Genomic DNA, 24,671 nt, shown 5'->3' with positions numbered 1-24,671 from the left:
AATTGGGGTTAGGTTCCTTCCCCCGTCACTTCGTTCTTTGTTCGGCGCAGCAAAGCCATGCCGATCCTGGCATGGCAGAGTGGAAGGGAGACAGTGAGAGAAAGTGTCACGTCCCGATCCCAACATACGTTGAAAATCGAAACGTGACAAGGAAAATAATGTTCGTTGAATACGGTATAAGTTACGGAATGAAATACTTTAACTGATAACCCAAAATAATGTGAAGGTGGCTAAGTTCTCCGCAAAATATTTACAAATATGTACATCCCAAAAAGAAGCATAATCTTAGCTTTACTAAGAACAAGTATGAGGTGCTCAAAAGAAAGTCCCAAAAGATAAAGTACAAGAGTGGAACAAGGGTGACCTAACGCTTCAAGTCTCTGATAACTGCACTGCTACCCCACCTACACACTTCTCGAAGTCTACTCAAACCTGTCACTTGTACGCTCAGTGCCTACACCATCGGAATGGTGCACCAGGCAAACAACAACCTGGATAAGTTGCGAAGCTTAGGAGAGTGACAATAATATCAAGTATGTGATAATAATGCTAATGCCAACCATCAAACACAGTTTACATATCTTGAATACAAATCATTCATAAGAAATCAATACTAACTTTTGTAAACCCCGAATGAGTCACCCAGACATCCAACGGTTCGTCTGACACCAATCACAACATCTCATAACCATCTTCTCATACAACACAATGCAAAGTAAGTTAAAGCGACACATTTTGGCCGAAGTCTACACCTTTGAATCCATCTCTATTCAAATTCAATAAATTCTAAGGTGAGTAAGATTCCAAACCTTCACTCAACGGAATCATGAAATAGGAGGGATTCCGGAACATCTCTCAACGGAATCCAAGTGGATACGATTCCAGACCCTCACTCAACGAAATCGCCAAGTACAATACATAACAACAACTACATGAAACCTAAGTTAGATACGATTCAGGAACATCACTCAACGGAATTACAGAATAAAAGGGATTCCGGACCATCTCTCAACGGAATTCGAGTGAATACGATTCCGTACCATCACTCAACGGAATCGCAGAAGACCAACAATCAGAAAGTACGGCAGCTCAAAGAAACGAGACAAGCACATGTTACTTAATTTACAAAACTCAACAAAGGAAGATTAGGCACCATTACTAAATTTAGAATCAATCACCGAAGTGGAAGATGAAACCATATCAAAGTAACGAATTCCTATCATAATGGTTAACGGTCATTACTAGTCCTCACATTAATCTCAACATGCCAATCATACAAATCAAACCACATTTCCAATATACCTGCCACACCCCATTTCATAAACATAATTTGAGGTCGAAGTATTGGAATAACAATTCAATATAACATATTCATAAAACCAATTCATATCTACACAGGATCATAATTATGACAACCAGGTAATTAACAATATCACATATATTACAGTCACTCACCTGTAGTCCGTGCTAATGTACCCTAGCACGATAGTCAAGGCATCACGTTCTTGTCACCGCTTGTGGCCAAGTCCAATTTGGCCAAGAAGGCCCTCAAATTGGCTCGCTTCCAACGAAACCCTAAGGTGGGTGTTCTTCAATTCGGCTTCCTTGGTGTTCCAACGCCCCAACCACCAGTTGGGTCTTGTTCTTGGGTCCAAGGGAAGTGGATTAAGGGTGATGGTGAATGGTGATACTCTCCGGAATGACAATTCGTCGTCGAGAACCCCCGGGTTCTCCTATGGAGTTCTACATGAAATAGACCTTAAAAACCCTTAATTTTTGGTAGAGAGGGAAGGAGGAAGGTAATTGAGCAAGTTGCAGGTGAAGGAGGTAGGAAAATCAACTGGAAAATTGTAGGAATTGGCCTGAATTGGCCGGTTTGAATTTTGGCCGGTGGACTCACGGTTTCATGAAATATGTTGGGGGGGGGGGAAGATATGTGCCGTTCCTTTTTTTTTTTTTTTATTCCAATAGTTCATTTCATGTCCTTTTAATAAAAATCTGGCAGGTTCCCTCTTCTATTTTTTTTTATTATTATTATTTCTTTACTAACTTAACCTTTAACCCATGCTTTCCACAAACTATAGTTCAGAACTTCAAATGTCCGTAACTATACTGTTATAATTCGGACTCGCAAACGAGTTTCGTCTATGTGTTCATGGGTTCGAGATCTATTTAAAAACACTAGTTGTAACTTCGAAATGTCAACGAAAGATAAAGATTGATTATGAAACTTCCAACTCGATAACTAATCAATTACTAAACTTATAATTAGTGGAATCAAAATTAACTAATAAAGATAACATAATTGCGAATACGAATTTAAATTACGAAATACGTAATAAATGGTGAAATTCCGGGGATGGAATTTCACAGAAAGAGCGAGTGACATTGAGAGAAAGAGAGAGTGGTTGTCCGGATAACAGGGAGAGAAACAGAGAGGGAGGGGTTGGGATGGTGAACAAAGCCGAGTAAGGTCCCCTCAGTCCATGAATCACTCTGGATCGTCCGTTCCCTTTTGCATGTCGGATGAATGGCTGGATTTGGAAAGTTAAGTTCCATTTTTTATTCCATTCTTTACTATTAGCATAGATTGTTATCATTTCGTCCTTTTTGCTGTGAATTATTTCTGGGTTTTGTTGCACTGTTAGGTCAGGTTTTGGGGGTTCCTTTTTTTCGTTTTCTTTCATTTTCTCTCATTTTGGGGATGCATCACTCTGTTCTGTGTATTGTTCTTTGTTTTAAGGTCAGTTTTGTTTTTTTTTTCTTTTTTTTTGTGGGTTTTTTTTTGGGGTTTTCAATTCGTTGCTCTATGACTCTGTATTTAGATTTTTCGTTCGTGTATGATTATATGGGTATTGGGTTTTGGTGGTTCAAAATATGTTTTTTTTCTACTTAAGTTTCTTGCTCATTTTCCTAGGATTTTTTGTTTTCAATTGTAAGGGTAAAGAGAACACTAAAATCTCAGGTTAAATGGGTATTGAGTTTTGGTGGCTGAAAATACGGTTTTTTTTTTTCTGCTTAAGCTTCTTGCTCATTTTTCTGGGATTTTTGGTTTTCAGTTGCAAGGGTAAAGAGAATACTAAAATCTTAGAAATCGGTATTGGCATTTGTATTAATGCATTTGCATTTTCGTTGGTTTGCAGGATAGGTGCATTGACACCTAAAAATATGTGCGTCAACTTCATAAATTTTTCTGAGGCTCCGAACCTTGAAGGGTAAGTGTTTTTTATCCAAGTTCAAATTTTAATTCGATTCTCTACTGTTAACGTAGATTGTCATCATTTCTTCCCCTTTGTTGTGAATTATTTCCAGAATTTGTTGTGCTGTTAGGTCAAGTTTTAGGGGTTCCTTTTTGTTGTCTACATGAAAAATGATTGATTTACATTCAGCATCATGGTTTTCCTTGATGTTAAGAGAAACCCATGCATACATAGCCAACTGCACTGACGCATGAATTGAAAAAAAATAATGTACATGATTGTTATTCCACTGCTTAATTTGTTCCAAGTCACCACAAATTTCTCTGCATTTGGAAATTTTTATACTTTTGTTGAATTGTTATTTTAGTTGTGAATTAAGAGAAAAAAAGTTGAATTTGTTTTGGATGTGGAATTGTTGTATTTACTATTTTGCTGAGAAAATTTGGAGGAAAAAGCAGCAACATTTGTAAATTGGGTTTCGGATTTCGATTAATTAGGATAACAAAGATATGATTTTTGTGATGAATGATAGTGCTTTATAATGTTGTTTACTTCTATTATTTGAATGCGAATTTATGTATGACTTAAGTGCAACGGGTTCCTGTAATCTGAGATGTGGACTGACACTGTTGCAGGTTTCATGCGCTTGATAAACAAGGCTTGCTTAAGGCAGAAGCACAAAAAGTATTGAATGTGTTGTGAATGTATTACATCTGTGAGTTACAGTAAAATATAGCATTCAGTTGAAATATCATGTAGGCGGATTGGTAGGGTTGAAATTTCTATATACTAAAACCCAACCACGTGGTACTGTGGATGACCAGTGGGTGGACGAATTTGCCCCTGTAATTGTCTTCTGTTGTTCTTCTGTGTGGTTTTTAGAGTGGGAAAATGCCGGTTTTGTCCACATTGGACACGTGTTGATCATCGGCAGAATGTCTTTCTACTTTTCCTTAGTTTCTTTACCTCACTTTTTCATTTTTCTCTGTTCGTTTTTCTTTCTTCGTTTTCTTGGTTTCTCCCGCTCTTCGCTTTCTTCCTTTTCTGGATATCTGCCGTTCTTCGCTATTGTTTTCTGCCATTTTTTAACCCTTGGTGGCTTATCTTTTGTTAATCTTTGTGTTTGCAGGTGTGGAGCCATTTTTCAAAGGAAAAAATCATCGGCCGGTGAAGGTTATTTAGCTTGGTGGGTTGGGTTATACGGATCTTCAGCTTGGTGAATGTAATTTCTCCTGGTGAGTTTTTTTTGTTTTTTTACTGCAGGTGTTTGGTTTTATTTTGTCTGCTTTTAGATTTTACCAGTGGGTTTCTTATTGAGAGATGTGTTTTCAAAATTTTGGGCTTTTGTTGTTGTCAGTTAGTTTATGGGTATGAGATTTCGATTCTGTTCCGTGTGGATTGTTTTTCTATGGTTTAGTCATCTAGGAAAAGAACCAGGTTTCATGTATGGGTGTTCGCCATCTGAGAAGGGAAACATGAATTCTGTTTGATTGGAGGTTGGTTGAGTGTGGTCTATATTGTATGGATCCTTTGTATTTGAAGCAAGATTTTGATAAAATTTGAGTATTTTTTTGCAAGTGATTACTTTTGTGTGTTCTAGCACTCTATGCATATTTTTTAATAACGTATCAACAATTAGGTTTCCATAATCTTAATGACTTGCAAAGATGTGTTCCAATTAGTCTATGAACTTCACTATTGTATAATATTTCAATTAGTTGAATATATTTTTTAACTAATTTTAGTATCAGATTGTTTTGGGTATCTGAGTAAGATTGGGAAAGAAAAGGAGATTGTGGAACTTTCATGGTTGAGGTTTGTGATTTTATGTATTAGTTAAATTCTAAATTTTTAATTAAGTTCACTCAATATATTCACATTTGTGTATATTAGTGCAGTTCCAGCACTCTATACGTATTCTGCCCTGTAGCATGTACTCATGCAGTTCCAACTTTTCTACAAGCTCGATACAGGGAAATGTACCTTTCTGTTCAATAAAAAGGTATAATTTTTTTCCCACTTTTGTGTATATTAGTGCTTTTTGTTATGATTTAATGAGTTCGTGCTTTTTGTCGCTTAAGTAACATGAGAATATGTTTCTATTACCAACTATGGATTACAATCGACTATCTTAACCAATCAGATTAAAGCTCCACCAAGGTTTGCTTGTTGTATTGTGTTTTATAATCTCTCACTCTCACTTTCCCTCAGTTTGCTTCATATGAATGTGACTGCATATAGACCACATATGCTAAATCAGTAAATAGCAAAGACCTCTAATGCATGTACTGTTGACAATGAAGCAAGTCGGATTACCATGTAGACTTAGATTTGTGCACACTCATTTGATTTCTCATTTGGCTTCTTGATTAATTATTATAAAGATTGTGAAACTTTTTGTGCCTGGATTTCTGTTTTGCAGTTTTTCTTTGCATCTGGACCACTGCATTTTAAAAGTGTTAAGGGTGAGATTTAAATGCTCAAACACTCTATTTTTTTTTTCCAAATATATACCTTTCGTTCTGTTCGGTTTTAAATGTTAAAAACTAAATGGTTATTTGGATAAAATGGTTTATCAGTTTATGTTATGTGTTGTAATCAGGAATTCAATTGGATTGGGTAAAATGCTTTGTCAATTTATGTTATAGGTTTGTGCTTTCAGAAAGGGGTGAATGGGGTTTTGAAAGAAACCTGTCATCTGTGCGATGATATTTGATACCGCAAAGGGGGGTGAGCACACAATGAAATAAGTGGAAGTCCATTTTCTCAATAATGTAATAAGCCCTATAGTTCTTCGGACCATGAATTGGCTTTGGGGATTTGGGTTGATGAGAGACATGATGAGTTTTTTCGGTTTCGATTTTTATTACACAAATTTTCAATTGGATTGTGTTCTACCTTTCAAATTTCTGCACCGTACTTATGTAAGGAATTCCTTCTTTTAAATACAATGTTAAGACCGTCGGGTTGCAGCGTAGATATAAAGTTTTAAGGTGAGATAAAATTGAGTTAGCAAGGGTGCAAAAATGATTTACAACTTGGGGTGAGAAAACAGAGGCAAGATGCGTGTGAGAGAATTTTTTTGGGACTTACATGGTGATTTGTGATGTGTTTAAGAAATTTGGTCTGTGAGTTTTATTACTCATCGTTTGGTTTTTTTCCTTTGTTCATCTGTTTCCTTTGCAGGGTGTCTTTATGCTGGGATCATCACAGCTTACGCATCTTTTCAACCTTTAAAGTCCTTCAGGGTAAGATTTAGGTAGCAAAATAGTTGATTGAAAATTTGAAACGAAGAGTTGGCTTTCTTTTTGTTGAACTAATTTAAACTGCTTGGGTGTAAGATTTAGATAATGAAATAGTCCATTGAAAAAAAGTGTTTAAAGAGCACAGTGTTTAATATCGTTTAAAGCTTTTACAAAGATTTAAAAGCTTTTGTTATTAATTAAAGCTTAATTATGAATTCAACCATATATTTACTTTTAATCCATGATGTAATACTAAATTGAAGTGTGTGATTCAATTACCTTTGTTAAAATTTTTATTTTTTTAATTAAAGATCAAGAACATTGACAATGACAATTTTTTTCAATGGTCAGGCATTTCGTTTGCTTTCGTTGTCAAACAACATTGTCTGGTGATTGTCAAACAATGTCTTCTGTTTTGAATAAGTGTGTTTTCTTCTAATTATTGTTGGTGTTGTGTTTTATGATACATGTAACTTTGGTGTATAAGCTAACTTATATTCTTCCAAGTACTGGTAATTATGCAATTTTTTTAACTATGTTTTTTTAAACTTTCACCGGTAATTTAACATTTGTTAATCAATATTGTATTTTGGAGCATAGATTGAGGCAAGAGACACGGGTTTCGGACAACCAATTCGGGTTCATGCCAGGGCGCTCAACCATGGAGGCAATCTATCTCTTACGAAGATTGATGGAAAGATATAGAGATGGGAAAAAGGATTTACACATGGTCTTTATAGATTTGGAAAAAGCGTATGATAGGGTCCCAAGAGACATTCTTTGGAGGATTTTAGAGAAGAAAGGAGTACGAGTAGCATATATCCAAGCTATAAAGGATATGTATGAAGGAGCAAAGACCGCCGTAAGAACTCATGAAGGACAAACCGAAAGCTTTCCCATAACTGTAGGATTACATCAAGGCTCATCCTTAAGTCCTTACCTTTTTGCGTTGGTAATGGATGAGTTAACAGGACATATTCAAGATGATATTCCTTGGTGTATGCTTTTCGCAGACGATATAGTGTTGATAGATGAAACTCAGGAAGGGGTAAATGCAAAGCTTAACCTTTGGAGAGAAGTGTTGGAATCTAAAGGTCTTCGCCTCAGCCGATCAAAGACAGAATATATGGAGTGCAAGTTCAGTGCAAATGGAGGCCAAAACGAGTTAGGGGTGAGGATCGGAGATCAAGAAATACCAAAGAGCGACCGTTTTCGTTACCTAGGATCTATCTTGCAAAAGAACGGAGAATTAGATGGAGATCTCAACCATAGAATACAAGCTGGATGGATGAAGTGGAAGAGTGCATCCGGTGTGTTGTGTGACCGCCGTATGCCACTGAAGCTCAAGGGAAAATTTTATAGGACGGCAATAAGGCCGGCAATGCTGTATGGCACAGAATGTTGGGCGGTGAAACATCAACACGTACACAAAATGGGTGTAGCGGAGATGAGGATGCTTCGTTGGATGTGTGGGCACACGAGAAAGGATAAGATTAGGAATGAGGATATCCGGGGTAAAGTAGGAGTAGCCGAAATTGAAGGAAAGATGAGAGAAAATCGGTTACGGTGGTTTGGACATGTGCAAAGAAGGCTTACTGACGCTCCGATTAGAAGATGCGACTATAGGACAGAGGTTCAGGGCCGAAGGGGTAGAGGAAGACCTAGGAAAACTTTGGAAGAGACTCTAAGAAAAGACTTAGCGTACTTGGATCTAACGAAGGACATGACACAGGATCGAGCACAATGGCGTTCTAAGATTCATATAGCCGATCCCACTCAGTGACTTGGATTTTCCAAGTCTCCAACCAAGAAGTTTTCCTCACTCGGGAAATTAAGGGAACACTACCCCAACCTACATGCTCCACTCAGAAAGCTTCAACATACAAGCTTCAACAAAAGAAAATTCAAAGAACTTAGCGAAGAAGGCTTTGGTGTATTTAACACAATACGTTGAAATGAAGGAAAGCTTATTTATTGATATCCCCGATAAGCTACAAATATGTACATATACAGGAGTCAAAATAAACACACAAGAGGGAGCCTTCACAAAGGTTGCTTAGGAGAAGTCTCAGCAGTCGGTAGAGCCCCAGAAAGAGAAGGCACCGGAGGGGGATCATTTGGAGCCTCAGTACTGGACATAACCCTAGAAGGAGGAGGCATCAGAGGTTGATCATTTGGAGCTTCATTACGCGGTACAGCCCCAGAAGACGAAGGCAATAAATGCCTTTGGAACAAACCCACAAATCTCTGATGATCAAGTAAAACCTGACCATCAGTTTCCTTCATCTGGTCAAGCTTCCTCTTCATGTTTGTAGCATAGTCATGTGCGAGCCGGTGCAACTGTTTATTCTCATGCTTGAGCCCTCTAATCTCCTGTTTGAGACTCATCACTTCAGCCGCCAATGATTCAACTTGGCGGGTTCGAGCAAATAGGCGTTGTGCCATATTAGACACAGAACCTGCACACTGAACACTGAGAGCCAGCGAATCCTTAACAGCTAACTCATCAGACCGTTTGGAAAGTAGTCTGTTATCTTTGGGAGTGAGAAGGTTCCTGGCCACCACCGCAGCGGTCATATCATTCTTCATCACGGAATCCCCAACGGTAAGAGGACCAGTTGGGGAGACGAAGGATGGGCGCCATATGTTGTCTGGAGAAGGCGGGGCTGCCTCTTCAACAAGGTTCAAGTCAAAACGACGGTCGGAGGGGCCAGACATTTTCAAAGGTGTTGAAGAGAGAAGAGGTCGGACAAATCAAGATCTTAGAAGTGCAAGAATGAAGCTTCTACTGGTGGAGATTCAAGTGTGCTTTGGAACTTAATGCCAGCCCCTATAAAAATCTGCACTCGACGGAGCTTCAGAAATCAAAGAGGCGCCTGCTCAGAAATCGAAGAGGCGTTTGCTTTCTCAAAAGTTGGGCTGCTTAGAGATCACGAGGGTTGATCTCAGAAATCGAAGAGCCGTTTGCTTTCTCAAAAGTTGGGCTGCTTAAAGACCACGAAGGCCGATCTCAGAAATCGAAGAGGCGCTCGCTTTCTCAAAAGCTGGGCTCCCTAGAGACCACGAGGGCCGATCTCAGAAATCGAAGAGGCACCTACTTTTCCAGCCTTGTCAGCACCTGTCACACGCACACTCAGCTTTGCGGAAATTATACTGTTCAATCACCCACTTCCCACACGCAACAATAGCTCATGGGTACCACAGATAACTTTGCCAAAGTTCTCTGCCAAAATTGAGCACGTGAAGCTTGCAGCTCCCACTACATCGCTCTGACCAAGAAGGGTAAAAGAATAGCAAAGAAACAACACTAACAAAGTTTAGACCCATAAATTTTGAAGGTCTAGCTACCATATTATTACCCACAAGGGTAAAGGAACAGTACCACTGCTGGATAATTGGAAAGTCCATGTATGTCAACCTCTGTGCTTCGTGGCAAGGTAGACTAGCAAACATGCCCAACCTTTACTCACATTCGAGAAAACACTCCCAATAAGATTGCTTGCTCCAAAATCGAAGAGGCACCGTCCTCCGAATCTAAAGAGCCAGACTCCCAACATGACTACTTTCTTAAAAATCGAAGAGAGGGTAAAGGAACAGTACCATTGCTGGATAATTGGAAAGTCCCTGTGTGTCAACCTCTGTGCTTCGTGGCAAGGTAGACTAGCAAACATGCCCAACCTTTACTCACATTCGAGAAAACACTCCCAACAAGATTGCTTGCTCCAAAATCGAAGAGGCACCGCCCTCCGAATCTCGAGAGCCACTCTCCCAACATGATTACTTTCTCAAAAATCGAAGAGACACTGCTCCCCGAATCTCGAGAGCCAGACCCCCAACATGATTGCTTTCTCAAAAATCGGTGAGGCACCGTTCTCCGAATCAATCGAAGAGGCGCTCGCTTTCTCAAAAGCTGGGCTGCTCAGAGACCACGAGGGCCGATCTCAGAAATCAAAGAGGCACCTACTTTTCTAGCCTTGTCAGCACCTGTCACACGCACACTCAGCTTTGCAGAAATTATGGGCATTCTGTCGAAGACTTCTGGTGAAGGAGAAAGCACATGAATCTTACTGTTCAATCACCCACTTCCCACACGCAACAATAACTCATGGGTACCACAGATCACTTTGCCAAAGTTCTCTGCCAAAGTTGAGCACGTGAAGCTTGCAGCTCCCACTACATCGCTCTGACCAAGAAAGGTAAAAGAATAGCAAAGAAACAGCACTAACAAAGTTTAGACACATAAATTTTGAAGGTCTAGCTACCATATTATTACCCACAAGGGTAAAGGAACAGTACCACTGCTGGATAATTGGAAAGTCCCTGTGTGTCAACCTCTGTGCTTCGTGGCAAGGTAGACTAGCAAACATGCCCAACCTTTACTCACATTCGAGAAAACAGTCCCAACAAGATTGCTTGCTCCAAAATCGAAGAGGCACCGTCCTCCGAATCTCGAGAGCCAGACTCCCAACATGACTACTTTCTCAAAATCGAAGAGAGGGTAAAGGAACAGTACCATTGCTGGATAATTGGAAAGTCCCTATGTGTCAACCTTTGTGCTTCGTGGCAAGGTAGACTAGCAAACATGTCCAACCTTTACTCACATTCGAGACAACACTCCCAACAAGATTGCTTGCTCCAAAATCGAAGAGGCACCGCCCTCCGAATCTCGAGAGCCAGACTCCCAACATGATTACTTCCTCAAAAATTGAAGAGACACTGCTCTCCGAATCTCGAGAGTCAGACCCCCAACATGATTGCTTTCTCAAAAATCGAAGAGGCATCGTTCTCCGAATCTCGAGAGCCAGATACCACAGACCACTTTTTCAAAGTGCTCTGACAGAGTTAAAACATGTGAAACTGGCAGCTCCCACTACCGTGCTATGACCAAGCAGGGTAAAGGAATAGCATTACTACTTGTTGTTAGGGAGACTCCTATATATGTCGACCTCCATCCCCAACGGACAGGCAGACCTGCAAAAATGCTCAACCCTTCATCATATCTGATAGGGCACTCCCAACAAAGCCTTTCGAAATATTCAGCTTTCTTTCCCCCCGATAATACCTCTGCAAACAAGCTATACTAGAGCAAGAATATCTCATATCATCAGGGTTAAAAGCAAGAGTATCCCATATCATGCTTTTTCCCTGTTTTTTCTTTTGGCCTTGTTTTTACCGGCAAGACAAGGAGAAAGAGAGCAATCAGTCAGCACTTGGAATCAAGCTTCCAGCCAGGAACTGACTGCCTGGAACCCCTTACCTGATTACTTACCTGGCATTGCTCTCGAGTACTCATCTTCAACATCTTATGTTTCCAGGGAAGATTCCGCATCTGCTTGAGGAACAGATAGGGCAAGTGCGAAGGATACAAGGAAGCATGTGGAGACAAGCGTAACAGCACACGTGCCGATACATCCATTACTCTGTCAAAAGCAAAAGTATCCCATATCAGCAGGGTGGAACGTACTCTAGATTTGATGGACTTGTTTTGACCCTCAAATTCTTCAGTCGGCCTTATACTTTGGAGGAAACCAGAAAACCCTCCAGCTCAGTTCAAGAATAAGCCTGTGGAAAGTTACTTCTTCAAAAGCAAAAGTATCTCATATCATCTCTTCTCATTTTTCTTCTCTTTATCCTTCATGCTGCTGCAAGATGGGGAGAAGGTGAACAATCAGTCGGAGCTCTGATTGCTTACCTTGTCTGTCACCTCTTTCAGCAGACCCCCTAGCCCGGCGACTTGGGGGACTCCTACTACATGGTTTGTATCGCGCTTGACCAAGCCTGAAACTACAAGTAAGCTTCAAGTGAAATTGATACATTACCTTGTGCATCTCCACCAGTTAAAGATACCACCCCTGGATGGAGGAAGAGTACTTCCAGAGAAGATGCCACATCTACCTATGAGACAGATAAGGCAAGTCAAGACGACACCACACTCCGATACTTAGAAGTATCGTGATTACGAGATCATTCTCCCACAATATTTCCTAATGTCATTTGTACTAAATCATTCACTCGTACTCACTAAAGGAGAGCTTGAACCTATGTACTTGTGTAAACCCTTCACAATTAATGAGAACTCTTCTATTCCGTGGACGTAGCCAATCTGGGTGAACCACGTACATCTTGTGTTTGCTTTCCTATCTCTATCCATTTATATACTTATCCACACTAATGACCGGAGCAATCTAGCGAAGATCACAAAAAGCGACCGTTTTCGTTACCTATGATCTATCTTGCAAGAGAACGGAGAATTAGATGGAGATCTCAACCATAGAATACGAGCTGGATGGAAAGAGTGCATCCGGCGTGTTGTGTGACCGTCGTAGGCCACTGAAGCTCAAGGGAAAATTTTATAGGACGGCAATAAGGCCAGCGATGTTGTATGGCAGAGAATGTTGGGTGGTGAAGCATCAACACGTACACAAAATGGGTGTAGCGGAGATGAGGATGCTTCGTGGGATGTGTGGGCACACGAGAAAGGATAAGATTGGGAATGAGGATATCCGAGGTACAGTAGGAGTAGCCGAAATTGTAGGAAAGATGAGAGAAAATCGGCTCTGGTGATTTGGACATGTGCAAAGAAGGCCGACTGACGCTCCGGTTCGAAGATGTGACTACGGGACAGAGGTTCAGGGCCGAAGGGGTAGAGGAAGACCTAGGAAAACTTTGGAAGAGACTCTAAGAAAAGACTTAGAGTACTTGGATCTAACGGAGGACATGACACAAAACCGAGCGCAATGGCGTTCTAGGATTCATATAGCCGACCCCACTTAGTGGGAAAAGGCTTTGTTGTTGTTGTTGTTGTTGTTGTTGGTGTCATATTGTTCTGTGAAAGTTGTGTTCTAACAATGGGCTGAAACTATAATATTTCGGTGTTGTATCAATGTTTGATGTAAATAATGACAACGCATTGCAAAGACAAATAAAAACATGTTTGATGATAATTATCCATTCGATTATTACATGCTTTAGTGAGTTTCTTGCCAAATGAACCTCACTTTCTCTCTAGCAAATCAACTCTGTTTCGATTAAAAAAATATTTAAATGAAAAAGGCTTGGGTTTTATATTCTGATTCACTGTGTTTTCTTCTAAATATTGTTTTTCCCCCGGTTTATGATATGGATAACTGTAGTTGGATAATAATGTGAGCTCAGCTATATTCTTCGAAGCAGTGACCAATGAGGAAGTGTGTAGAATTGTAGAACTAAATAAAAGTCTCAATCTTTAAGTTGCTCTGTGCACAATGAAATTGAATTTTGATTTTGTGTTTCGGCATACCCTTACTAGAATTTTGTGATTTCGGAATTATAGAAGTTAGTGACGATTCGAAACCAGTTAACTGGGATGAGAATTAGAGTGATTTGAAATCGGAGAACAAGGAATTGCAGGATATAATGGTAACGGTGAGGATAATATGATGATAACACAAGTTCACTATTTTGCAGAGATTTTTGAAGACTGATTTTTTTTTTTTTCATTTTTGCATTTTTTAACAGGTGGTGTTCTGATTTTTCATTCCTTCTCATCACTTCTACAAGAGGTATGTTTCTGACCGAGAAAAATTTCCAGATCTTCTCTCCTCATTATACTTTCCTTAGGATTGTGAAAAAGCAAAGGGGTTGATTGGAATGATGGTTACCAGGAAATTCCATGTGCTCAAAACCCAATTCGATTCCGTTGCTAAGAGTTTGCTGAGCAAGTCCCTGTACGGAAACATGGTTGGAGTCGTTGCTTCTATGTGGGTTCTGGACAGCAGCTACTTTTTCTTTGTTTTTGGATTTGTAAGAAGATACATGCTCAGGTATGGTCAAGTTCGAGTCAATGATTTTCCCAGATGAAAAGTTTGATGGATTTGAACTGATTAATGGGTTTCTTTTTCCAGATTCCATTTCTGCAATTAAAGATTGCTTAAAGAAAAGTTGTATGTAATTGATTTTCTGCTATAATGTTTTGAATTTCTTATTTATATTGGTCTACATATTCTTTGTTTGCATTTATTTTACTTGATTGTATTAGTGGTTGCTTTTGTTTTCATCCAGCTACCAAAACTTTGCCTACACTATCCATCTCTATTCTCCGCCGTCCATCACCGTAAGTCCTTTTTCTTTTTCCAGAATTTTCAATCCTTTTATGTTTCATATTCTGAAATTTTCATGTTTCTATGCATATATATATATATATATATGTATGTGTATATATTGTTAGATATGGGACTGTAAGCAGTAGTGGATTAGTTGGTTCTACTTCTGCATTTCCTCTTCATTAAAATGTTTACTTACCTGCTTTTAAGCGTCTTTGTTTATGTAAGACCGACAATGGGTTAGCGGTAACTCCTTTTTTACATCATATTCCATTCCATAATATTACACTATTGCATCTGGAATAGCAACATTTATTCGGTGTCACCTAGAAAGTTTGTTGATGTATCATGTCATATGTTTTTTATAATCTATTTGACATTCCCGCGGCAACGCGCGGGCAACCGTTCTAGTATCATCTATTTCTTTGCTAATGAATGTAACCATTAAGACTTGGAATGTCTTTGTGGGGTAAAAAATAAATTTGCTAATTTCGGATTTATGGGTTTGAATGTTTGTCAAGTATGTGATTCTTGCAAAAGAGTTGTAAATATGTGTGAGTAGAGTTGTAAAACAAAGAGAGAAAATGAACTTTAAACAGATGAAGGAAACAAAATTTGAGCAAAAACTTCCAGTCTTTCAAAATGTGAGGCTTTTTGGTAGGTGTGTTTTGTAAAAAGGTTTTAATCTTTCTTAGAAATATAGCTTTCTCAATTATGCAAAGCTTTAAATAGGTGTATTTTTATCTTTCCTGATTGCTGATTTAATTTGGGTTTTATTAATAGTTTAATTTGGAGTTTAATTTAGGTTTGTAGTTGGGGTTTAATTGAGGGTTTTACTTTTACTTGGCTTAAATTGCAGAATGTGGCTTTTACATTGTTATATGGAATTTCCACTGGGAAGAAATGGCATTGAACACATTTAATTGACAGAATGCTAAAATTCTTCCTTAGGCACCAAATTGGATTAGTAAACAGAATCTCATTTTGATGTTCTCTTTTCATTCGGTCAATAGGGGAATTGCAATTTCAGTGGATATCATTTTTGTTGCTCTTCCATATATTTTAGTCATTTAGCAAATTTTTTTTAGATTTCATCTTTTAATTTGAAGGGGTCTAAGTTGCTAACGGATCTACTTTCTTTGCAGATTACAGAAATTTGGATCATTTGAGGAAGAAGTTGGTTCCATGCAGTTTTGAGGTATATAATTATACGCCATCATTTTTGTTCAAAGCCTATTTAACTATCTACCTTTTTTTTATTTATATTTGTGAAGCTTTGATGCTTAGATTTTAAATATATAATTCAATTTTTTTCGTTTGAGCTTATATTGGAACTGAGTTTCTTTATATTTAGTGTGCGTATATGTATCTGTCCATTTATGTCAAGGTTGAGATAACTAAGCATCCATATGGTCGTTTTACCTTAGAATGGAACTGGGCTACTTTCTATTTTGTGCACGTATCTGTATCTCTCTATTTATGCAACACTTGAGATAACTAAGCATGTATTTGTAACAAACCCCGTTCCAATTGAATGGTTGGTGTATTTGTTCCAAACGCCATTCGAATTGGATGATTGGTTTATTTGTTCTAAACCCCATTAGAATTGTATTTGCTGGGATGGGCTGTTAGTATAGGGATAGTTAGATTAGGAATTTTGTCTCGCCATTTTGTGATTGGGATCTAATTACAGGTTTTGTGTTGCATGTCTCCATGTTACGGTGTATGTCCTGTCTGTGTAGTTAGTTTGGGCGGTTTTTAGATTCTTAAATAGTGCTGCTTGATATTGTTTGTGAGGTTATTTTTACGGCTGGGGGAGCAAAGATGCTGTAGCAAATGAGCTTAGAGTTGTGGAAAAAAAAAACTTTCAGAAAAACTCTCTCAAATGACAAACTACAAGCTATTTATAGCACAATAAATACATGCCCTTGTCTCTGTTAAACATTTTTATCGGTTTCAGGCAATTAAATCCATGTAGAAAGCAAATTTACAGGAAGCATCTCCATTGACTAGATTTAAATAAAATCATTTGCACCTCCCTCAATTAAATGATGCTTATAAAAGGCCATGTTTAGGAAAGAAAGGAGCCAAATTTATCTTCCTATACAATGGTAGGCCTGGCAAACGGATCGTGTCAGTCGTGTTCGTGTCGTTTTCGTGTAACACCTGTTATCTTAACGGGTCGTGTCGTGTCACACCCGTTATCTTAACGGGTCCTTAATAGGTCGTGTCACTTTACCCAACGGGTAAAGTGACCCGACCCGTTATGACCCGTTAAGAAAAATATATTTTTTTTCTTAAATTTGCACATACCACACATTGCCACATAAATATTACTTCAAAACATTAAAACACATTTGTCGTTTAAGTACTACATCTACACTCGAAAATAAGAGCCTAATAAAAAAATAATACATACACTACTAATCTATTACAAATTTTAAATGTGCAAGGATATGCAAAATGAAACAGTTTTTGTTTTCAAGGTTGTGAAATCTTTCTCAAAAGTTTAAACCTCAATTTACAAAATCCTCGATTTACATCGATTATCATGAAATTGCATTGGAACTTTGGCTTGATCTATTGCCTTCAAGAGTTATGTTGATGATGTTTTCAGTAAGGTTTTCCACGTCATAACTATCTTCTGCATAAACTAAGCATAAAAAAACCAAATATTAAAAATCATTCAAATTATGAGAAGTTTACCAAAATAATTATGAAAAAAAATAAAACAATAGTACTATACCATACTTTTATTAAGTATAAACATAAGATTTTGTGGTATCCACTAGTGTAAATATTTTAAATTGAAGATCGAATTCAATCATTGTATTCATATAAGGTCAAGGAGTGTAGCTGCAAAAAATCATCAAAATCAGAGTTAAAATGACCGTTAAATCGTGATTTTTCTTTCTATAACCGTCGAAAAGTTTTATCCCGTTAATTGATCTCTAAATGTTTGTTTTTTGTAATTTTTGACGTATGCGATCTCGAAGTATATACAAACATGTTTGACGGTTTGATCTTTGAAACTAGTTTCGTAGAATGAGTATCCCATCAAAACAATAGATTCACTAATACTTAATAGTTTATTTATACTTTTATTAAGTATAACATAAGATTTTGTAGTATCCACTAGTGTAAATATTTTAAATTGAAGATCGAATTCATTACTTGTATTCATATAGGGTCAAGGAGTGTAGTTGTAAAAAATCATCAAAATCGGAGTTAAAATAACCGTTAAATCGTGATTTTTCGTTTATAACCGTCGAAAACTTTTGTCCCATTACTTGATCTCTGAATGTTTGTTTTTTGCAATTTTTGGCGTATGCGATCTCGAAGTATATACAAACATGTTTGACGGTTGGATCATTGAAACTAGTTTTGTAGAATGAGTATCCCATCAAAACAATAGATTTACTAATACTTAAGAGTTTATTCATACTTTTATTAAGTATAACATAAGATTTTGTGGTATCCACTAGTGTAAATATTTTAAATTGAAGATCGAATTCAATCATTGTATTCATATAGGGTCAAGGAGTGTGGTTGTAAAAAATCATCAAAATCGGAGTTAAAATGACCGTTAAATCGTGATTTTTCGTTTATAACCGTCAAAAAGTTTTGTCCCGTTACTTGCTCTCTAAATGTTTTTTTTTTGCAATTTTTGGCGTATGCGATCTCGAAGTATATACAAACATGTTTGACGGTTGGATCGTTGAAATTAGTTTCGTATAATTTGTATCCCATGAAGTTCAGTGGTGTGTGTGTGTATATATATATATTTATTTATTAAGGAGATTTAAATCTATTTATTTTGTATGTATAATTATTATAGTTTTTAGGGGTATAAAATTTAATATATATATATATAATTATTATAGTTAATATTTTGGGTATAATTATTATAGTATATATAATTATTATAATTATTATAGTTAATTTAATATATATATATATATATAATTATTATAGTTTTTAGGGGTATAAAATTGTTAAATTAATATATATATATAATTATTATAGTATTTTTTTAGGGTTATAAATTATTAAATTAATATTCTGCTTATCGTGTATCGTGTTACCCACATGTATACCGAACAAACCCGTTATCTTAACAGGTGCTTATCGGGTTACCCAATAACAACCCGTTTCGTTATCGTGTCGACCCGAACACCTGTTAATTTCGTGTCGTGTCGTGTCGGGTTATCGGGTCGTGTCAGGAATTGCCAGGTCTATACAATGGGAGACCAAAACTTAGAAGCAACTGGTTTTTATTTTCTCTAATTATAGAAGGCAGATAGTAATTCTTCATTTTTAAAAATAATATTAAGATAGCAGGACTTACAAGATCGCATCCTATGTTTATGTGTTCTATGATGAAATTTTACTTTTGTCCACGACTACATTTTAGGATCACCTTAGATTATTATATGGTTAACTGGTAAGTTTCTAATACTATTACATACTTTGTCTCATGTAACCACAATGCATTTTAGGTTCAGGGTGGAGTTATGACAAAATAAAGCATTACTACAAACATCTAAGGGGAAATATAAAATATCATAGGAAAAATTGTTAGCAATTTTTTTAAACAAACTTGAACCTGCAGTGTTGTACTATACTGAAACCAAAACAAATCTGCAGAAGTGTCTCACATTCTGCATTGGTAATGGGATTTAGTATGAATATCTCTTTCTTGAGTTGCTTTGCACAAGCCTCACAGTGCATGTTAACTTCGAGTTCTGTAATTACTACTCTATTAACCTGAAGCAAAAATAAACCACCTTTATAAGTCCACTGTTTTAACAAATTTAATTTTCTTTTCCGGTGCTTTCCGTTTCAAACAATGCGACTTTATGAATTTTTTATTTATTGCTCAGTTTGATCGCCTTGTATTATTCATTTGGTTTCTGCTTTGTTTTTTTTTTCTTCTCTCTGTGATCCTCTGATTATCCAGATGTTGGTTGGTTTTTTTTTTTTCAATTATATCTTTGTGGTTCTGTTTTTTAAACAGGTTTTAAAATATCCTGGTCATTCCAGTTAATTAAAGTTTTAAGATATCCTCATTCATTTAACGCATGAAAATTAAGCATTTTTGACACACCCCGACCCAGAGGATCAAGGCGTGCTGGCCGTCACGTGAGTGTGACGTAACCATAAGCACGACACGGAAGCAAAACACTGACATACATAAGAAGGAATTCAAACCAAACTCTAGCAGAACAACCTACTAGAATAACAGGACGAGTTATAAAGCAAACAAGTGAATTCAGAGCATAGGTTTAAGTGCAGTCAAGTAGGACTAAAATAAAAATACACAACCCTCAGGTGAGTCCTACATGTCAAGAGTCTGTCAGAATGCCGGAAAAAGACCTCGAGAGCCACCAACTGCTAACTAGAACCTGGAGGGGTGCAAAAACAAAATGAGTGGGTCAGTAAAACTAAAGAATTTCCAAAACATTTCGTTAAAAACACTTTTAACCCCTCACCGTAAAAACCTGTATACTTTCCCAGAAAATAGTATATATATATACGCAACATCAAACTCAACTTAATTTCATCAACATAAATCTCAATAATGCCATGCCATGCCCAAAATATGATCAGAATACATCAATATCAATCAGGTGAATGATAAATCAACCGGAGACCCTACAATGGTCCTGTACGGCTGATTCTAAAGCTCAACATCCAATCCAACCGGAGTCACCTCGGTGACCTGTACGGTTCAACTCTGCACGTCACTCGGAACTACATATAGTAGTCTGTACGATGACAGGTGTATAAATACGCTCTAGTGCTTCTCTCATCAATCATCAGCACGCATAACTAAGGTCACCCACTAGTCGGAATCACATCTAGTGATCTGTACGACTAGCATGTCGGAACCCTCACATGGTCTGTACGACATCCACCTACTTGGATCCAAGACGAGTGTGCGGTGTGGTGAATAACAATATGAGCACTATCACCTAGGTGCAGGTCATGAGCTTTCAATGCAATCCATGATAAATAACTCAGCTGAAAATAAATAAACTCACCTGAGCGTCCACTGTGTCATTTCACATATATATATGTTAATTATCAAACTAAATATCTCAACAGTTTCATGCATGGCAAATAGATTCATAATTTTCACATAAACGGATTTTCTGGGAAAACAGTTGTATATAGGTAAATACGAAATCAAAACTGCCCACTCACTGATAAGTCGAGGGGTCGTAACCTCCGTGGCGTCCCTGGATGCGCTCGTCCTCGGGATACGTGTCACCTATATGCGAAACAACTATAAAAACGTTAATTTTAAACACATCACCAATAATTCGAAATAACTTCTCATACGATGCTTAATTTGGGTATATGAATATACCACATCGACCTACTCGACGTCACGGACGTCGCACAATTTTTAGAAAATTTTTTGGAGGTCCCACGCGCCCCCACACGCCGTGGGTGGCACGGGTCCACGCACCCCCCACGCGCATCTTCTTCCTCCTTGGCTCGCCGGACTGGTTTTTCCGACGGCCGGTTTTTGGCGAGTTTTAAAACTCCTTGCTCACCTTCGTTTTTCACCCATTTTCTTCGTATTTTATATCAAATTGAAGCCCCAAACATGAAGAATCACGATAGACTAGTTTAAGGCTCTAAAAATCAAGAAATCTCACCGGGAAAATTCTAAGAAATTCGGCCAAACTTGAACCACGTGATCCCGACTTCCAAATCCTTCAAACGAAGTACTCCGAGCCTCCTTGGGACCTCACTAAGCTCACTACAAGCTTAGAATTCCCTGAAAATCAACATTTTACGTTCACATGAACAGTGACAAAAAATGGAGGTTCGAGTTTCACGTGATTCCGAGGGTTTCACTTCCTAAAACTAGTACCATTCAACTTAAAATGACTCAAGGATGAAGATGCATACCTTGGTTGCCTCGATCCGTCGAGTTTTAGGGATTTTTTGGGGTGTCCGTACGTATGGGTGTGTAGAGAGAGAGGGAGTCGGGATGGAGGAGAGAGAGAGAGAGCCACGGAATAGAGAGAAGGAAATGTGAGGGTGTAGGGGTCCAGAGTCAATCCACACCATCCATTTCTAATTCCCTAACCAAACAACAATCCAACCTTTCAATATTCTTATCTAACTTAAATAATATTTCCAATAGGTTAGGAAAAATATGAAATATCTAAAACATGTCACACACACACCTTAGTAACGTCAATGGTATTTTCGTCATTTCATACTCTCGATATGAAAGTCTCGGGACGGGCTGTGACAATTTTCATACCTAAAGTTTTTAATTATCATCATTCTGTTCAAATGCACCATTTCCTTTTTGTTTCCCTTGTCTCATTTTGCAAGCACTCATGGTGTTCATTTCCTTTTAATTTTGGTTAATGCAGGTTTTCAAATTTGTGATGATCGTTTTCTTATTTCTATAAATTTTGACAGAAAAAACCATATGAAAAAACACATTAGTCTCTAAGTATAAATCACATTAGTCTAATTATGGCTACAATAAAAAACCGTGTGATCAACCGTGGCTTGCTTACACTGCAATTTCAATTTGGGAATTGAATTTATTTACAAAATTACGATCCTTTTTAAAATTTAGAAAAGAGCATGTTAGAAGACCAATTTTCTTTACAAGAACTTGAATAAAAAGTAGACCATGAATGAAAACCAACCAACAACGATTATGGTGATTCAGTAATGTAAACATAAACCAGCTTTGAGAGTCACACTCACCCATTGTAGGTTTTCCTTGCGAGCATATTTCCTACCCAAAGTTTCCCATACCCAAAGTTTCTCAAACTGTGTTCTCATACCGCTGCATCGGCATATCTTTCCAACTTCTAATAGTCTTTGGTCCCCATACTTTCCAAAATTCGTTTTGTATCTTAATAATAGCTGCTATATTGCTTGGAATGTCAATGATTTCAGTTCTTCGTTTTCTTTTCTTTTTGGAAAGCATGAGTGTGAAGTTTGATCACTGAGTTTGACAAACAAATATATTGAACTTTTCAAATAGACTTTACATTTATCCCATAGATTTTCTCCTTTTCTTTCTCTGATTGTTGTTGCCATGCTGAGAAAAAAAATATATTAATGGTTGTTCATTTACCTCTTAGTATTTTATTGTTATTCTGATCTCCACTGGTTCTTTAAATTGTGTGGTTTTGCAATCAGTTAACAGTTTTTAAAAATTGAAACAACATTATAGTTCTAAGTGTAATAATTCGATTAGTCTGCCTTTTAGCATCCTAGAGACCAAGGATCCAACCATGTACAAGGCCCAACTATATAGTTTATTTTTATTTGCACCTGGTAGGCTTTCATTTTAGTATAGCCTTTCATTTCATTTCAGATAGGTCATAGGTGAGGCAGCACTCATTTGCTTTTATATATTTATATTTGCTGTATTTTCAAAATGTGTTTTTTTTTTTTTGGGTTTTTTCCCATCTTAGATGTATGTCTCTATATACTTGCAGCCATTTTTATTGGTTTCTGTAAAGATTTCAATGGTTTTTTGTTTTTAAATTTGTCTCTGTTAGATTATTTTTTTTTCAATTTAAATTTTACTCTTTTCCAACTTAGGGTGCTTCACTGAATAAATGATACAGATTTTTCTTGAAGCCATTTCATTCTTTGTTTTCCTTTGGAGGATTGTTGTGCTTCGGTTAGTACCATTCAGGTCTGTCCATTTGTGAATCGGCACTGCTCATTTTTGTGAATATGTGGCAAGGCATTGGTGATGCAATCTGCCTAGGCAAAATAGAGATCGTCTTTTAAAGTTAAACATGGTCCACTTTCTGCAAAAAAAAAAAAAAATTGGCAAAATGGTTAACCATCTATTGGCAAAAACTAATTAGTGACATCTTGATCAACTTGCACAGATTGCTATCTGGCCACTGAGCATTATGTTTGGGGTATAGGGTGCATTTTATATGGTATGGGGTGTTCGAGAGAAACGGTTTCAAAATTAGGTCTGTTTGAATTTCAAGGATTACGTTTGGAATTTTGTTTGTAAGATTTGCAGAGAGATGGGGGTGTTTTAGTTTTTATGTTTAATGTTCTGAGACTTACCCTTTATTTGGTGCACTTTCACATATTGACTCCGTTATACCGTCACAATTTAAGTTACTTTTATTGTATCTGTTTGTTTGCACTTTGAATTCTTAATCGCAGCCTCACTGCTTTTTCGCAGTTATACCGTCACAATTTAAGTTACTTTTATTATATTTGTTTGTTTGCACTTTGAATTTTTAATCGCAGCCTCACTGCTTTTTCGCAGTTTAGATCGGGCTCACATCGTAGAATCATAATCTGCTCTTGCTGCTGCCTTTAATCAAGGGCTTCTGAGTCATTACGTTTCAATCAAGCCGTTGGTATGTCCTAAACTTCAATACGTTGTTTCCCCATGCTTTCCATTTCAAACAGTGCAATTTTATAATTTTTTAAATGATTGTTTGGTTTTTTTTGGCTTATATTATACGTTTGTTCTATGCTTTGTTTCTCATTCTTGGTTATCTTTGTGACCTCTGATTGTCCAGAGGTCCGATAGTTCTTTCTATTTTTTGGTTTAAATTTTGTCTATGCAATTCTATTATTGTTTGAAAGTCTCTTAGTGTCTCTGTGATTCTTAGCCCAATGTTCTTAATTGTTTATCAGATGTTATTAGGCGTTTTATATGTTTTTTGTTGGCTGCTTCCTTTCTTTATTGCGTTCTAACTTTTTCAAATCGTTCTTTGAAGGTCAGTTACTTTGGTTGTAGCTTGTGATTCTACATGTGGTTGTTTAATTTAGTTTTGTGTTCAGTTTCAGGAGACTCTGGTTTTTTGTTATTTGGGGCTTTTGTTTGCAGCCTTAAAAGCTGTCTGTGCTCACACCCTATGATAGCAGTGGTGAGCTTCCCTTTCAAAGATTCATTCTTTCCAGTATTTAGGGATTATGAAGTGATTTCTATGCTTAATTTGGGATTGGGGTTACTTTTTTCTTATAATAAAAATATGTGTATGCCACTTAGAAGCTTCCCTTTCAAAGATTCCTTCTTTCCAGTATTTTGGGATTATGAAGTGATTTCTCTGCTTAATTTGGGATTGGGGTTAACTTTTTTCTTATAACAAAAAACTGTGCATGCCACCTGG

At 37.3% G+C, this 24,671-nt stretch overlaps 2 protein-coding genes and 3 long non-coding RNA genes across 7 annotated transcripts in view; 3 read left to right on the top strand and 2 right to left on the bottom strand.

Annotated features, from left to right (window-relative positions):
• LOC126585180 (cysteine-rich receptor-like protein kinase 25) overlaps positions 1 to 24,671 on the top strand; it is an 82,751-nt gene that overhangs the window by 53,833 nt on the left and 4,247 nt on the right. The window lies entirely within an intron of this gene.
• On the bottom strand, positions 178 to 1,900 carry LOC126585209 (uncharacterized). Its single transcript, XR_007610364.1, has 2 exons — positions 1,456 to 1,900; positions 178 to 454 (listed from the first exon to the last, which is right to left on the bottom strand). It is a non-coding gene; the product is annotated as an uncharacterized LOC126585209 (long non-coding RNA).
• On the top strand, positions 2,433 to 3,918 carry LOC126585217 (uncharacterized). Its single transcript, XR_007610374.1, has 3 exons — positions 2,433 to 2,743; positions 3,144 to 3,215; positions 3,836 to 3,918. It is a non-coding gene; the product is annotated as an uncharacterized LOC126585217 (long non-coding RNA).
• On the top strand, positions 4,180 to 24,365 carry LOC126585206 (uncharacterized). Of its 3 annotated transcripts, none has more exons than XR_007610359.1 (12): positions 4,180 to 4,435; positions 4,952 to 5,015; positions 5,094 to 5,202; positions 5,623 to 5,665; positions 6,387 to 6,448; positions 13,943 to 13,986; positions 14,089 to 14,247; positions 14,329 to 14,367; positions 14,486 to 14,537; positions 15,672 to 15,724; positions 23,819 to 23,912; positions 24,343 to 24,365. It is a non-coding gene; the product is annotated as an uncharacterized LOC126585206 (long non-coding RNA). The 3 variants fall into 3 exon arrangements; XR_007610357.1 differs by having other exon boundaries at positions 5,099 to 5,202; positions 24,343 to 24,357; XR_007610358.1 differs by lacking the exons at positions 15,672 to 15,724; positions 23,819 to 23,912; positions 24,343 to 24,365 and having other exon boundaries at positions 5,099 to 5,202; positions 14,486 to 14,812.
• The window catches only part of LOC126585194 (uncharacterized), an 85,962-nt gene continuing 69,779 nt past the window's right edge, over positions 8,489 to 24,671 (bottom strand). The window contains exon 2 of the mRNA XM_050249617.1: positions 8,489 to 8,710. Coding sequence (XP_050105574.1) covers positions 8,489 to 8,710 — 222 coding nt within the window. The remainder of the gene's footprint in view (positions 8,711 to 24,671) is intronic.

This window comes from Malus sylvestris, chromosome 10 (assembly GCF_916048215.2).
Source record: "Malus sylvestris chromosome 10, drMalSylv7.2, whole genome shotgun sequence".
In the NCBI taxonomy this organism is placed as follows: domain Eukaryota; kingdom Viridiplantae; phylum Streptophyta; class Magnoliopsida; order Rosales; family Rosaceae; genus Malus; species Malus sylvestris.
This window is presented reverse-complemented; position numbering and strand designations above follow the sequence as displayed.